The sequence below is a fragment of the Gopherus evgoodei genome, chromosome 5 (assembly GCF_007399415.2).
Source record: "Gopherus evgoodei ecotype Sinaloan lineage chromosome 5, rGopEvg1_v1.p, whole genome shotgun sequence".
Classification (NCBI taxonomy): Eukaryota; Metazoa; Chordata; order Testudines; family Testudinidae; genus Gopherus; species Gopherus evgoodei.
In genome coordinates this window covers 112,182,712-112,198,629 of record NC_044326.1, presented here as the reverse complement: position 1 = coordinate 112,198,629, position 15,918 = coordinate 112,182,712, and the positions used below count along the sequence as shown (strand labels likewise).

Genomic DNA, 15,918 nt, shown 5'->3' with positions numbered 1-15,918 from the left:
GTAGAATAGAATAGTCCACTCTCTAATGGAATGGAATGGAAAAGAATAGAATAGAAAAACTTATGTTAGTTTTAAAATAAAAATACCAATGAAGTTTTTTTTTTCTCCTCGGGGAAACAAGTTTGTGAGGAAAAATGTACAATTTCTATGAGACAGAGAACATACAAAAAGTTGAAAATTCAAAAACACCTGACATTTGTATCAAAAGGCTGACAGAAGCTCATTTGCTGTCCCTTCCCTCTCTTCTGAACTGGCAGTTTCCTTCTCATCTCCCATGGCTATCTCACAAGCAAAAGAGAAGACACCCTTCTCAGTAGGTGGAGTATAATTGTCAGCTGTAACCCTGACAATTTTTTTTCTGTCTAAATACAGTGGGATAGCAAAATAATCATACCTATTTTTAAGTAAAATTGGAAATTATCTCAGAATCTGCAGTATTTTCTTTAGTAGTCTGAACTATAGGAAATACCTTGAATACCGCAAGTGCAGCTTTTAAAAATGTATTTAGATTAGTTGCTCCTACTGCCTTTGATGTATTTCATAAGTGGTTTTGAGCCAAGAATATCCACCTTCACTCCCCAACAGCGTCTGCCCTATCTTGGCTTGAATTGTTGTTGGTTTTTGTATTTGAAACGAGTTTGTAGCCTCCCTTTTCCATTTAGAAAATTAAGTATTGCAGAGGAATAATACATCCATCTGCCACAGCTAAGCTAATTCTTTATCTGCTCTTGAACATCTGTCATTTGTCACTATTCTACACAAGAGCTAGAGAGGGACTTGAGCTGTAAGATGTAGTTCTAGATTCAGATATTATCCAGTGGATGTCTATGTTTTGGGGACATTTCCATCTGGGATCTAGTAAAAGCCTTTCCTTGAAAAAAAAATAGCCTTCCTCTTTACTTTGGATCAGCCCCTCTTTTTTAATTAATACATGTCTGACTTGAGCCATAATGGCCAACAGGTGAGGGCATTTTCCAGCACTTAATGAATCACTGAAGGAAGTGAGAGACCAATGCACATTGCCCAGCTGGTCATTAATTGCATGGAAATGCACAACCCGTAGGTAGTTTTTGCTATTATATACCACGACAATATAAAAATGTAAAACAAAAAAACATAATTTATTATTTAATACATCAAATAGCTAAAAGCTGAACTGCACATTACCACAGATATATTAGTTTTTTTCCACAAACAGTAGATAACAGAATAGTACCAAATAGTAGATCAGTTAGAAGCCAGTACACTAACCATTCTCAGAACGCTGCTAGATTTAATTATCCTTATTTAGTCTTTAAAAATTCACTCTGACTAATGTATCTAGCTTGTTCTTACTAGTGAAGTTCAGTATATAGGTCTGTCCTTCCTGTATCTTTCCTTGATATTTCCCTTCATACAGGAGTTACAGCAACTTCCTTTCTGGTCACTTAAGTCCTTCAAGTTCAAAGAAGTTTTCAATATCTCTGCTAAAGATATTCCTATCTTTGCTACTTTCTGCACAATTCTTGGACAGTTCCCATCTGGCCTTGGATGTTTGTCAGAGACTTTTTAAAATGATTTATCACCAACTACTATATCATGTTTAATATATCTAGGGGTTTCATACTGCCACCCATCGTCAGAGTATCTAAATACTTTTCACGGGTGCTAGATTGGCTTTAGAGAGGTCTCTAGTCAACTTCAGGAAGTCTTCTCCCTTTTCAGGGTATAGAGGGGGAAGGAGCTGGTGCAGAGACATAATGATCAATAAAATGTCAAATTATACTCTAGCTCATATTTTAAAAACTTCAGCCAGGAAAAATGCTTCACTACCACAGTGAAAAAAGATGCAGCAATAGAAACACTCACTGCTGTAAGTGTGCTGAGAAAACAGCAATTTAATTCTCTATTGATAAATGTATCGGTGTTTCCCATATAGCATAAGCTCAGCCCATCACAAAATATATTGCACATATTCTACACAACAGCTGATCTGTGGAAATGCATACCTATTAGTCTGCGTTTGGGTGGAAGCTGAACAGCTGTCTGATCTGCAAATCTGCAAAGAATCATGTGCTCCTAGAATAAAAAGTACAGAAATATGGTTTTATGTCATTACTCTTTAAAACAGTTATTTAATTTCAACATAAAAAACATATTTAAACATTCAAAGGTACCAGAAAACTATGTGTATTGAATATTTTTCTATTAAAATTAATTTATACTTGTACTTATTTCAGCTCCACTTCAGCCTTTGAAAGTGTATATTTTTGGGGCAATAAGTTTGTCTCTGGATCAGACTTCTCTATTTCCATTCAGCAGGGTAACTGGATACAGCCCCCTACAACAGGGCAGTGTTTTTGGGTGGCATACTTCAGGCTGCTTAAGCCCTTCCCATATGCACCAGTTGGCAGCCAAGCCATCCTGCTGCCACAGGGTGAGTCTTGGACCTCCTCTTCCCATTTGTGGGTAGCATTCAAACTGGAGTACAGGGGCACTCAAACATCCTGCATCTCCTATCAAGTAATGATTCCAAAGCAGGAAAGAATAGCCATCACCCTTGTTGGGGATAGGTCAACGTTCCATTGCTCAAATTCCACCCAAATCAGTATAGAGTCAATTTGAAATTGGATGTCAGTATTCCATACCTTGACGCGAGGAAATTCTCTTAACTCTATAGCACAAAATAAATTTAAACAAAAGTAGAAACCTCCTTGTAAGATATCAAGAACTAACTCTGACTTCCATTTTTAGCCTTTGGCTAGCAAAACAAATGAAGCAAGGGTAGATAAGTTAACCATTCTTGCAGTGGGAGGGCGAAAGATGATGATGCAATGACAACTAAAAAGAATGCTCTTAAAAACTATACTAAGTGGGACAGCTGAAATTTCAAGTGCTAAGACCTAGCAACCACAACCAGAGCCGGTGCTAGGCATTAGCAGACTAAGCAATTGCTTAAGGCCCCAAGCAGCAAAACGGAGGCCCCTGTTCACTTTTTATTATGTGTTGGGAGGGGCAAAATATTCCTGCTTAAGGTCCCCAAAGGGCTAGCACCACCTCTGGCAAGAACTATTTCAGAATTGTCCAGCTTTATAGAGCCCTCTGTAATGTCAGATGGCAATACAGACATGAGAAACTTTTCTATGGAACGTAACAGAGAACTAAAGTTAGAGGTCTGAAAATGAGCACTATTTTCTTAAATCAAACTAGGTTATCCTTCCATTCTTGATTATTCAATAGAATCAGAGAATATCAGGGTTGAAAAGGAACCTCGGGAGGTCATCTAGTCCAACCCCTTGCTCAAAGCAGGACCAATCCCCAACTAAATCATCCCAGCCAGGGTTTTGTCAAGCCTGACCTTAAAAACCTTTAGGGAAGGAGATTTCACCACCTCCCTAGGTAACCCATTCCAGTGCTTCAGCACCCTCCTAGTGAAATAGCGTTTCCTAATATCCAACCTAGACCTCCCCCACTGCAACCTGAGACCATTACTAATATAAAGAGATGATGTTTAAAGGCTCAGTCCCTGCATTAGGTGAAGGGAGGGCAAGCTCAGATGTATCTGCCTGACTTCTAACGTTTTACCAGCTATTAGGGCTACTGGAAGAGCTGTTTGGGAAGCTTAAAGAAGCTGGAGCAGTTGGTTAGGGCAGGAGGAGCTGCTAAGAGAAAAACCCCAAATTAAAGACATCAGGCAGAGGCTTCCAAAAGCACCTGGCTTTGGTACAGGAGGGGCAGTCGGAGCTAGGGGGAGAGGTACTGGAGGAGTCTCCAGTTAAGGGAAAGCAGCAACAAGTAAAAACAACTCTGAGCTGGGAAGCTAAGCAGTTGTCATTTCAGTGAATGAATAAAGGGTAACTCCTATATCTCAGGCTGAAACATAGCCTAGGTAGGGCCACACTCCAACTTAAAAATCTCCAAAGAAACAGGCTCAGCTCAGTTTTCTCATATAAAGAATGAGCCACCCAACCCAGAGAGTCCACTGCCCCCGCCAGCTCCGCAGCTTGTCAAACCAGATCTGAACTCTGAGGTAAGCATTATCACTCAACTAACTTGAAAAATGAGGACTGGCTTGTGAATACACAAAAACATCTGACTTTTCTGTGAAAACAACCTGGAAGTTTAACTGGTGTCCAGGTAACGACTATGTAATTTCCCCTTCAAAAAAATAGCAACCTGTCACATTTCCTGATGGTAGATATGGTGCAGCCATTATCAGGACAACAAACATCATAATTAAAACTATCCAGCTTTTCGTGAAGTTAACTTGCTCTCTGGAGAGCGCAAATTCTGCTAAGCTGTCAAAGCTAAATATGTGAAGTAGTTTGGTTCCTACCTTCCAACAATCCCTCAGGGAAAGATAAAAAATGTAGCCTCTGAGTGTCTTTTGGTGCAAGCCTACAACCATCATAGCCCTAGTTTTGCAATTTTAACCTCTAATGAATCAAGGCAAAATGTTCCCATCAGAAAAGTAAACTGATCACAGGTAGACCAACGTGACCAACAGTGAATGGATCCCATGTACATAGAGAGGTTATATCCCTGTTGGTCCATTATAAGTCTTGTTATGTACAAATAAAGTAAATTGGTTTAAAAAAATCAGATTTATCATTATATGGGAACTGTCATTCTTCTTGATGTCTCCATGGATCTCTCAAAGGAAGATAAGAAAAATGAATGTAAGATGGGAACTAAAGGACACAGACAATGTCTGCCCATCACATTTGAACTTTAGTCACTAGCCAATAATTTTAACCAATATATTAATATGATACATTAAGATGCTTATAGCTATCTGTATAACCAAAGTTAATTATAATTAAAGCCATGATATTGTTGCAGAAACTATAATTTTCAGCACCCACTGCAACTGTTTTTGCAATGCCATTCACTGAAATTTGGCCAAGCCACCCCTATGTTATGACAGGGGGCAGCCAGGTGAAATTTATGTTGTGATGCGGCACCACCAGGGCTCCCCCTGGCCCCAGCCCTATGGAAGGCACAAGCACTAGCACCATTCCCACACACCAGCAGCCACAGTTGAAGTCTTCAAGGTCGTGCTGGAGCTGCTGCTGCTCTGCAGGGTTAGCATTGTGATCTGGCGCATGGGGTCATAATGCCACTGAAATTTGTCCTGGCTGCCCTTCTGTCACGATGGCAGAGTGAAAAGGCCAAATTTCAGTGAGTAATCTTGTGCCAGCCTCCCACAGCACCTCCAGAGGTCTCTGAGCTAGGAACTGGGTGCAGGGCTTCAGGCCCTCTCATACATCAGCATTGGTGGAAAGGGGCTGTATCCACAGGTGTGCCCCCCCCACAACCACCAGGCCTCCAAGCATGGAGGCAGTGGTGGAAGCAGACCATGATGATGATCTCAAGGACTTTGCCTTCCACAGCTGACAGTGAGAGGAGCTGGATGGAGCAGCCTGTGCCTCCTGCATGGGTGGGAAAGGGAACTGGAGCTACCAGCCCCCAACAGGGGCTTCAGAAGTGGGGGCCTCCGTTTAAGGTAGAGTCGCCTGTTAACACCTCTGCAGTCACAGGACAAAAGGAGGGAGTTAGTGGGTTGTTGCAATAAGCCATAAAATCCAGTGTGTCTGTTCAGTCCATGACTTTCAGTGTCTTGCAGAGTTATGAATTTAATTTCCCAGGCTCGTCTTTTGAAAGTGTTGTACAGCTTTCCTTTAAGGATGACTAAATGCAACGTGGAACAGATTGTTTAGCATAAGTAGTTAATATTTAGCTGTGACACTCGCAATACCTTTCCCAGACCTGAAGAAGAGCTCTGTGTGGCTCGAAAGCTTGCCTCTCTCACCAACAGAAGTTGGTCCAATAACAGTTACTACTTCACCCACTTCATCTTTCTAATATGCTGGGGACAACATGGCTACAACTACAATGCATGTGACAACCTAACAGTCCTCAGACTTAACTTATTTGTAAATCTGTCCCAAAAAACTTTTACAACATTGACAAGTAATTTGTAAAAGCACTTTAAAAGTGACATTGACAAAAGATATTAAGATTGTTTATTCCTCTGGACACAGAATGCTAGGGGCTGAAAGGAACGTGGTTTTTTTCTTCCTACTGTTCAAGTCTGAGGAGGTTTCTCAAGGTTCTAGGGACTTTCTGCAGTTAAGTTACTGTGTAACACCAAGAAACCTAAGATGTCCACAGGGAGATCTGAGAAGACAAAGGAAAAATGCTGGTGAGCATTTCCAAGGTAGGTCCTCCAAATACAGGATCATTACAGATAGAGGCGACACATAGTGATAGTGTGCGGGGGAAGTAGATAAGAGAGGGCAGAATGTAAAGGTTTCAGGGAAGGGCATATAAGTCCTGGCAGAAATCTGAGGGGGCATGTTACCCTGTGTGATCCCCCACATCACCTCTGATAACAGAAGAGGTGAAAACTGGCTCAAGAATTACGTATAAGGAAGGTATCAGAGGGGTAGCCGTGTTAGTCTGGATCTGTAAAAGCAGCAAAGAGTCCTGTGGCACCTTATAGACTAACAGATGTTTTGGAGCATGAGCTTTCGTGGGTGAATACCCACTTCGTCGGATGCATGTAGTGGAAATTTCCAGGGGCAGGTATAGATATGTAAGCAAGAAGCTGGCTAGAGATAACGAGGTTAGTTCAATCAGGGAGGATGAGGCCCTCTTCTAGCAGTTGAGGTGTGAAAACCAAGGGAGGAGAAACTGCTGCCATTGTATAAGGAAGCAAATTTAGGCAAAAGAAATGGTAAAATCCATTAATCCATGGAGGAGAATTCACTATTGAACAAAAAGTCCTCTTATTTTGAAATAAAAAATTTTAGTTAACACTACACCCAGTCACACACAGGAGAACGATTAGAGAAAGAGAGTAATACAACTATTCAAAGGTTTGTTGATCAATGACAATTTAAACTCATCTTAAATCAAATATGACATATTAAAAGTATATAAAATGGCTTTCTTAAGTTTTTAAATTAAAATAATTACTAAAACAATCTTAGTAAAGAATTGTAGTTATGATTTATTCCTATTTATAAAAGTGCCTATCCAATGCTCAAGGTGCAAATTAAAGAAAAGCACTATCATTAGACAGAGAAAAATCTGAAGCTTACAATAGACTGTATCGCCTTTAATAGGTTGCTGTACAGAAAGAAAGCTAGTTCTTTAAATATTTTTCAGATAAGAGCTATTGGAAAATGAGTTCTCTAGAAGCAAGCAGTATACAAAACATTCTACTATACATTTAGTTAAGTCTATACACCTAAGAACAATCAATACGTACACAAAGTCTATACAATGAGTGGTATCCAGAAGATTTTAAATGAAACGTGTCAAAACATGAATCTTATGGGTGTTTTATTTATCTTTACTATGGGATAAAGTTCTTTTATGGAGAAATCATCTGATTTTATTTTATTGAAAATAAGCCTTTTTTAAAAAGTGGAAGCAATGTGAATAGATCTGAATTACTAAACATTATTACATAGTGTGTTCATCCTCATAATTAAAAGATAAATTAATTCCCTACAAACCACAGGGGAAATGCAGAAAAGGGCACAAAAAGAAAATCTAATCACAGAAATACCTTTACATACCTTATAGGATAAAACTTCCTTGAACTGATGACTGAAACAGAAAAGGAGATTGATTCAATCAACATTGGAAATAACCAAGATTGAAAACAGAAGTAGTTTTTAAACACCTGACTGAATTTTAAACAAAATATTTTTATCTGGAGGCTGTGAAGCTGTACTCAGAAGTAGAAACTATGACAGCTTTAGTTCACTTGAGAAGAAAAGGCACATTATATGCAATTTTATGTTTTATTGTACTATTTATTGAAGTTTTTTCTTTAACCATTATAAATACTACACATTTTTATAAAACTGGCTTTGTCCATATTTTACATAAATACTCTGTATCGTAGTCACATATATCCTTACAGCAGCGGTTCGCAAACTGTGGGTTGGGAGCCCAAAGTGGGTCATGACCCCGTTTTAATGGGGTCACCAAGGCTGGTGTTAGACTTGCTGGGGCCCAGAGCCAAAGCCCAAGCCTCACTACCGGGGGCCAAAGGTGAAGGCTAGCACGGTGGGGTTCGGGCTTTGACCCCCCTCTGCTTGGGTGGGCTCAGGCTTCAGTACCCCCTCCTGGGGTCATGTAGTAATTTTTGTTGTCAGAAGGGGGTTTCAGTGCAATGAAGCTTGAGAACCGCTGCCCTACAGTATATACACACATGCCTTTTGTGTCTGCCATACCACAGAACTGCATTATTTGTCACTAGAATTGAATTAAATACTTTGCGCCCAGTTATTGTGGAATGTTTTCTAATATTACCAACTTTAAGAAAATTAAATTGTAGTCCCAAGGCTGAATTGCTACACTGAGAGATAGATAGTCTCTTATGTGCTTTAGAGCCTTTAAAATTGTAAATGTTAATAAAAACATAGCACTTTGCATTTCTACAGCACCTTTGAGCAAAAGATCTCAAACATCTTCACAAACCTTAATGAATTTCCAGTCTAAAATTGTAATTAACTTGAAGTTAAATGATAGCATCTAAGTCAACCTTTAAAAAATAAGTTGAAAGTAGTTTCTAATATAATATCTGCTTTTAAATCCCTCTGCCCATTTTTGCAACTTCAGTTGTATTATCCTGTTTTAAATATTTTTTCTTCCTTCCTGCTATGTAAAAGAGGGAAACAAACAAAAGAGGAAACATACTATACAAGATATAGAACAAAACTGGGGGAACATAAAGTGCTGTCAAATGCACAAAGTAATCAAACTGAAAAAACAAATAGTTATTCTTTAATCGCTTTCAGTTACAGCAATCTTAGATGTTTCTTGTAAAAGCAGTAATAAAAATATTTTCAAACAAAAATTTGATGAATCCCTTTTAAGATAGAAAGACTTATTTATGTCAGACAATATAGACCCAAAGGGTGTTGTATTTTCTAATAAAACTCAAATTTTATAACCTTGGAAATTCAAAAGGTAAGAGTCTACTTAAAACCATAAACGAGTCTGAAAGTATGAAAATACATTATTAAAGCTACTGAATCTTAACTCTGTCCTGAAACACTATAGCCTTCATTCCCATACACCTACTTCTTAAGATGTGTTATTTTTCGACCAACGGCGTTAAAAAGGCCAAAGCCTAAGGGTTATGATCATGGACATCTTAAATCTGGAGAAGACAATAAGTACAGTTTGTGGTAGAAATATCAAAAAGATTAACCTAAGAATAGTGGGCTTGATTGACAAGTTATTACCTTAGTTTTATGCCAATGTAAATCCACCAAAATCAATGGGGTTTCACTGGTGGTGAACTGCAGTAACATATTTGTCAATCAGTCCCATTGTAACTGACTGCATACATATTATGTGTCTAAGACTGAGTGTGATACTCCCCCCACCACACACACACATCTCAATACCCATTACCATTTTCATGAAATTTCCATAAATTCATTATTTTGGGGTTGGAGGTTAGTACAGTACATGTTGATTCACTAGCACAGTATCTAACAACACTTACATAATTGGAGGTATATAAAATCTTTGTGAACTGTGTTAAATAGCTGTCTTAACACCAATCCATGAATTAGTAAAGTATCCCTTTTCTCAGTGGAGTGCGTATTTCTGGAAGGAAGGCTGTAGGTATTTTTGTGGTCACCGATGAGGTGAACCTGTTTGTCCTGGACAGTTAAAGTCAACATATAGTTTTTCAGTGTTGACACAGCAACTTTATAGGGCAGAGTTAAGATTCTTTGTCCATTTACACACTTTTGATTTTTTCCCCTCTTTATAGTGCAAATTTAACTTTACATTTCCAGTCCCTTGTACGAATAGATTCTTCACCTTCGTGGAAATGTAAATTTCACTGTGTTCTGAATGAAACCATAACAGCAAGGGCAGATGACAAAGGCTGCATGAGCCTTGATGCAATGCTCAATCACCATATCTGTTGCTATGCCACAAGCATGCAGAGCCACCTAAAATATATATAAAAAAAAGAGACCTTAACAGCATTGTTCTGTTCACTTACAACTCTATTTCTTAGCAGTTTTCTGGCTGGCTGAATTATCTGAAAATCTAAAGAAAATTCCCCATGCACTGCAGTGCAAGCTACTGGGTGAGGCAAGAGCCTATTTCCAACCACTCACCTTGTGTGCCTCATGGCTCTGTCAGACATTTCTTTTGCTCATTTTACCAAGAGAACTTCATGAATCATTCATGTTGGTGGAGAAACTATAGCTGCTGAACTAGTTACTTGCCAATGACATTTTACAGTAGGTGCCATACCAACTCAACCGAAGATACATATAAAATACATTTTAAAACAAACTCTCATGCTGGTTAGTGAACAATTTCAGTCCAAGTAAGAAATCCTTAGAAATGTATAGAAATATTTTAAAGCTAGATTTTATAATAAAAACAATGTGTGAAATACAATAATCAGGAACACACATATAGGTCATATTATGTATCATCTCCCACTGAAAGAAAATCTTAACACACTTTTGACTATTTGGTTTCCATAAAGCCAAGAAAGAGGAAAAATATATTTAATCAAATTTAGGTTAATGAGACAGCACCTTTATAGCTGAGGTATTTGGTAAACAGGTATTTGTTTGTCAGAGACCATAAGCAGGCAAAGATTTTGTCATTCCATTGTAATTTTCTTTCTTTCTTTCTTTCTTTCTTTCTTTCTTTCTTTCTTTCTTTCGAGATGCATTTGTACACCAGGAAAAAACATTTTAACATGTCATTTACTCATGACAGGCCAGATTGTGGGTGTGTGTGAATGTGAAATGCAGAAGGAGGCTCCACCTCTCACATCTCTGCAAGTGCTAGTCATAACTACACTCACTGTGGAAAGCAGGTCAGCTCCTTTGACACAAAAGGGGCAGGAGGAGGTGGGGTCATTTATCCACCCCAAGCCCAAAGAGTGGGCTAGGCACACCGGGAAGAACAGGCTGTCATGGGTATTTTTAGTAAAAGTCAAGGACAGGTCATAGGCTTCCATGAAATTTTCATTATTGCCCGTGATCTATCTTTGACTTTTACTAAATATATCCATGACAAAAACTTAGCCTTAATGATAAGGGACAAAACTGCAGCTTTTAAAAAAATGAGAATTTACAGAAATAAATTTTCCTTATATCAACATTTTGTTTATATATTTTTCTCTATAGGAACTTGTGCATAAAAACAGGCTCTTTCTGCCTTAAGTATTAATCTGTTCCTCCTGCTTATTCCTAACACGGTATCACAATTCTGTTTGACTACACGATTGGCTAAGATGAAAATTACGTCACAGACTGTGATTTCATGTGGAGAACAAGCAACAGGAGCAAATGAACCGTTAAGGCACAAAGATCATGTTCTCATTTACATTTTCTTAACAGAAAATAAAGAAAGAAAACAATCCAGAACATAACAAATTTCTCAGATTCTCCTAGCAATGGAAAAAATGCTAATCAGCCACCATTTTTAGTCATTCGTTAAAATTCCTTAAGTGCTGGGAGGAAACAAAACAAAAAAAGAAATAAGCTAGAACTGCTTCTATAAAGTGTTTCATAGGAGGTCAGCAGATCTTTAACAAATAGTAAAAACTAGCATGCGGTATGAGAGGTGAGCTGAGACTTTGGTTGTGATTTATAATTAGTAGTAAAGATGTTTTCTGTGACTGTATTGACTTGTTAGTATTTCTTGACATACATTGATCTGTGAATAATTTAATTCGATTCTCAGGCACTGAAGCCTTGATCTTAGATCAGTTTTCCAACATGTGACCTTTTGGATACAGGGCTCAAGTGGACTAAATTCCATTCCTCCTTGAGGGACACTGCTTATAATATGCAAGATGAAACATTTCAACCATCTAAAAGTGATGAGAAAGACTGGTGATGTACCACGGTGATATTTCAAAACTTCCTGTACCACATGAGCATGTTATAAAAACCTGAACACACATTCTGTGGAAGATTAGTTGGTAAAAAAGACTAGATTGATGCACAGAAATTCAGGAACAATTTATGGCCTTGATCTTGAGAGATTTAAGTTCCAGATAACTAACAGGTTCTCAGTAGTGCTCAAAATCTAGCCACAGCTGCTGTAGAGAAAAAGAAATCTTCACTCTTCTCCATCCTCCCTCAAAAAAACTTTGGCTTTGCTGTGCTTCATTGCACTGAAATCTGTAGATACATGGAAACAATAACAAGAGTGGAAACCATACAAAAGGATACAAAAAGACAGGGCCGTAACCAGGGCAGGATGAATGGGGCACCCGCCCAAAGCACAAAGCTGCTGGGGGTGGAAAAATGGGACAGAAACAGAGGTAACACGTAAAGCCCCGGTCCGGCAGGGCTTGACTTGGGCCAGCCCTGCTGCAACAAGGCTCGAGGAGGGAGCACCACCTCCAACTCCTGACTAACCTCAGTGGGCCACCCAACCTATCTGGGTTGTGGGGAGGTGAAACCAAAAAAACTAGGGGGCATGTGACCCTGCGTGCCCCCCCTATCATCTCTGGGTGGAAAAATGAGGAAAAATAGTGGGGGGCGCAAATATGCTTGGATGCCCTTGGCACTAAAATGCCTAATTAGGGCTCCATAAAAAGATAGCTAACGCTATGACAGAAGTAAGGAAATCAAATTTTCATTATCACACAGTGTTTAATATTGATATTGCACTCTGGTATTGCAGAGGTCTGAGAAAAAAAACTACAAGTCATGGCCAAGATTTTCAAAGGTGACTAGTGATCCCAGGTGTACCACTTGAGAAACCTTACCAAGGTTTGATTTTCAAATGCTGGGAGCTCAACACTTTCTGTTTAACCTTCCCACTTTGTCTGTCTTGTCTACTTAGGCTGTAATAGCCCTTGGGAAGGAACTGTGTCTCACTATGTGTTTGTACAGTGCTTGTCACAATAAGGGCTCTGATCTTGGTTGGGGCCTCTGGGCACTATCTCACTACAAATAATCATATCCATATAAAATGTGCCCGTCTGTCACAATCTTCGTGTTACCAGACTAAATTTTAAAAATTAAAGGCCAGATTGTGCCACTGATGCACAACCTGGCATTGAGGCACTGTGGAACCATAGTGCCCTAGTTGTCCTGGAGCTTCCCGGAATTCAGGAGGCGCACACCTAGTGCACCACTCCTAGTATGCATTTCCCTCCATGACCAGTCATAACCCTATATCCTCTCCGTGCTCTTTGGAGTGAATAGCGCACCAGGGAGCATTTCCCACACTCAGAGGAACTCAAAGATTGCTTCTGGGGTTGGTCCCTATGAAGGAAGCACCTGGTTCATGTACAGGGAAGATTCCCATGTGCCATTCCCTATTATGTAGCCATACAGGGGCCAGAAACAATTTCGCCCTAAACAAATATGTTACAGGGACATAGGTAGCTACTACTGACTGATTACATTGACTTTACCATTTTGACAAAGGCATGTTAATCATACACAGTATCCAAATAAATGGTAAATCTTGTTATAGGATTATATGCAATAATTATACAGGATTCCAGCCAGTGTATTACCAAGACCGGTATTAAATAATACCCCTCCCCGCCACTATAAAACATAAATCTAGGTACTGTGGAAAAATATCCACCCACAACAGACTACATCAAAAGAACATTAAGGCTAGGCATATCAATTGATACAAGTCATTCACATGTAGAGGAGAAAAATACTTGAGCACAATAGGTGACCATTTTAATGGTTGTTAATTTTCTCTATGGTCTCTGAACACTGGAGAAATTATAGCATATTCCCCCTTTAATTGAATATTCTGCACACAGATATGCATGTGCGTGTGCTTATATAAACTTAGCATAGAAGTTTTGAAACAAGGTTTAAACTCACATTTAAAGGTTCACAGTAAGATTTTTGACTACAGAAATCAGAAGGTAAAACAACTTAAATCCCAAATTTGTGTAAAAACAAAATAAAACAGATAACAATATGCTATTGTTGTCTGCAAATTGCTTTATGTAAGTTCAGTGAACAAAGCAATCAATCAGTACCTGTAGTAGTTAATACAGCTGCATATAGAAGGATCAGAAATATGCTTGTTAGTGTAGGAAAAGGTGTTATGGCTGTATCAAACAGACTGTTCATCACTGTATATAAAAGCAAAGTAGCTGAACAAAAATAATTTAAAAACAAGAGAAGATTTTTAAAAATCACAGCTACCAGGTTCAACACTGACTAATTCTTGTCCTCTCCCAGTTCCCTTGTGGGGGGAAGGAGCTCTTCTTTCAGTGTAGTACTAAAACACAGATCTGGTACATATAGAAGAAACAATTAATTGCTGCTAACTAATATCCGTAGAGAATTATTTTATTGATTTTATTGATCCTGCATAATCTTTAAGCCAACTGACTTCTCCTTTCAGCCCAGCAGAATCTACATAGTTGAAAACTGGTTGTCATTAACAACATCCAATATGGAGTTTTGTCATGATGTCCTATTCTACTGGACTTCATATTATACTGGACAATTAATTCATTTAGTCCTTAATGTAAATATTACAGTCACAAAACTGTATAATGACAGAGACACTTCCCCAAACACAGAAGCAACACATCTGATATAATGATAGTGCATGTCTACATGCTGTGAAAATACTGCTGTACATTACTTGTCCTGAATGTTGGGACACTTCAGCATGGTTTATCATCTGCAGACAAGTGGCAGGAAAAGGAGGACTTTTCAGGAGACCATATTTCTCTTTAATCTTTCATTCTTTTCTGTATCTTTGACAGATTAAAAGAGAATCTAATGCACCAGAAAAACCAAGCCAAACTTTTCAATTTTTTTGCTTAGGTCAGCTCTGACAGCATCAGTGCTATAAAATAACAAACATCATTAAAAATAGCTAAGAGCTTAAGGGATATTCTGAATATTGACATTTAAATAAGGACTCCAAGCAATTCAGCATGACGACGGTTTTTCCTACTTACAGGCTCCAGATCCTTGCTGTGCTTAGTAGCGTGAATTAGATCATATATTCAAATACTCTGTTTTGGAACCCTGTTTTTCATTACTCCATGCATTTAAAATATTGCAATTTGATCCGATGAATAAGAGGAATTATTTGGCAGACAAGTTCTTCTTAACTTACATTTGAAAATGTGAAGCTAACAATAAGCTAGCAGCCAAATAGAACAGCACAACTTTATCTGAGGTAGCTCAAAACAGTTACACATATTCCCTACTAGTAAAAATCCAGACAGGTCAAGACTTCTTTGTCAGGTTTATACAAAATGTCATTTTTTGCTTCTTCCTTATTTTCCAAGTACATAATATACAGCAACAAAATGAATCATGACGGGTTATTTTCTGCAGTGATAACAGAAACAATCTTCAGTTTGTTATTATGGACATCCAGATGAATATCAAAATAAACTGCCTGCTTCCATGTTTATCCTCAAAGCCATGACCAATGACTGTCTCAATCAGGAATACAACACTGAGCACAACAAAGTTACACAATGCTTAAAGAACATTTGAGTTGGGGCAGATTGGTTTAAAGTGTTCTATATGCAAACACTGTCAAGTAGTTTATACTGTCTGTGCTGCTGCTATGCCATTTTATGAACTATACAAACAGTATTCCAAATAATATGCCATGAGAAACTTAAAATACTTCCTTCATAATCAACTATAATCAGGGTACATAGAATTATTACAATTGAGAAAGTCTTTCTAGACCCTTTCAAGAACCATATCAGGTGTCAATTATTTCTATATGTTTTATTTCTGTGTAACGATACCACTTGGATGTTATGTCATGTTTAACAGTTAAAATTTGCAAATTATAACAATGTTGTCAATGTAACATGATTATTACCTATGAAATAAGAGTGCAAATGTACATAATGTGAAATAGTTGCACTATACTTCTGTCCCACAAAGGCAAAAT

General features: G+C 38.3%; 1 protein-coding gene across 6 annotated transcripts in view; it reads right to left on the bottom strand.

Annotated features, from left to right (window-relative positions):
- Positions 1-15,918, bottom strand: part of GSTCD (glutathione S-transferase C-terminal domain containing) — a 141,684-nt gene that overhangs the window by 4,946 nt on the left and 120,820 nt on the right. For 5 of the 6 annotated variants that reach the window (XM_030564498.1, XM_030564499.1, XM_030564495.1 and 2 more), the window contains exons 9-11: positions 9,838-9,971; positions 7,569-7,599; positions 1,989-2,058 (exon numbers count right to left, since the gene is read on the bottom strand). In XM_030564498.1, the coding sequence (XP_030420358.1) occupies positions 1,989-2,058; positions 7,569-7,599; positions 9,838-9,971 (235 nt within the window). Of the gene's footprint in view, positions 1-1,988; positions 2,059-7,568; positions 7,600-9,804; positions 9,972-15,918 lie in introns of those variants that run through there. The other variant, XM_030564500.1, reaches the window with a different exon arrangement.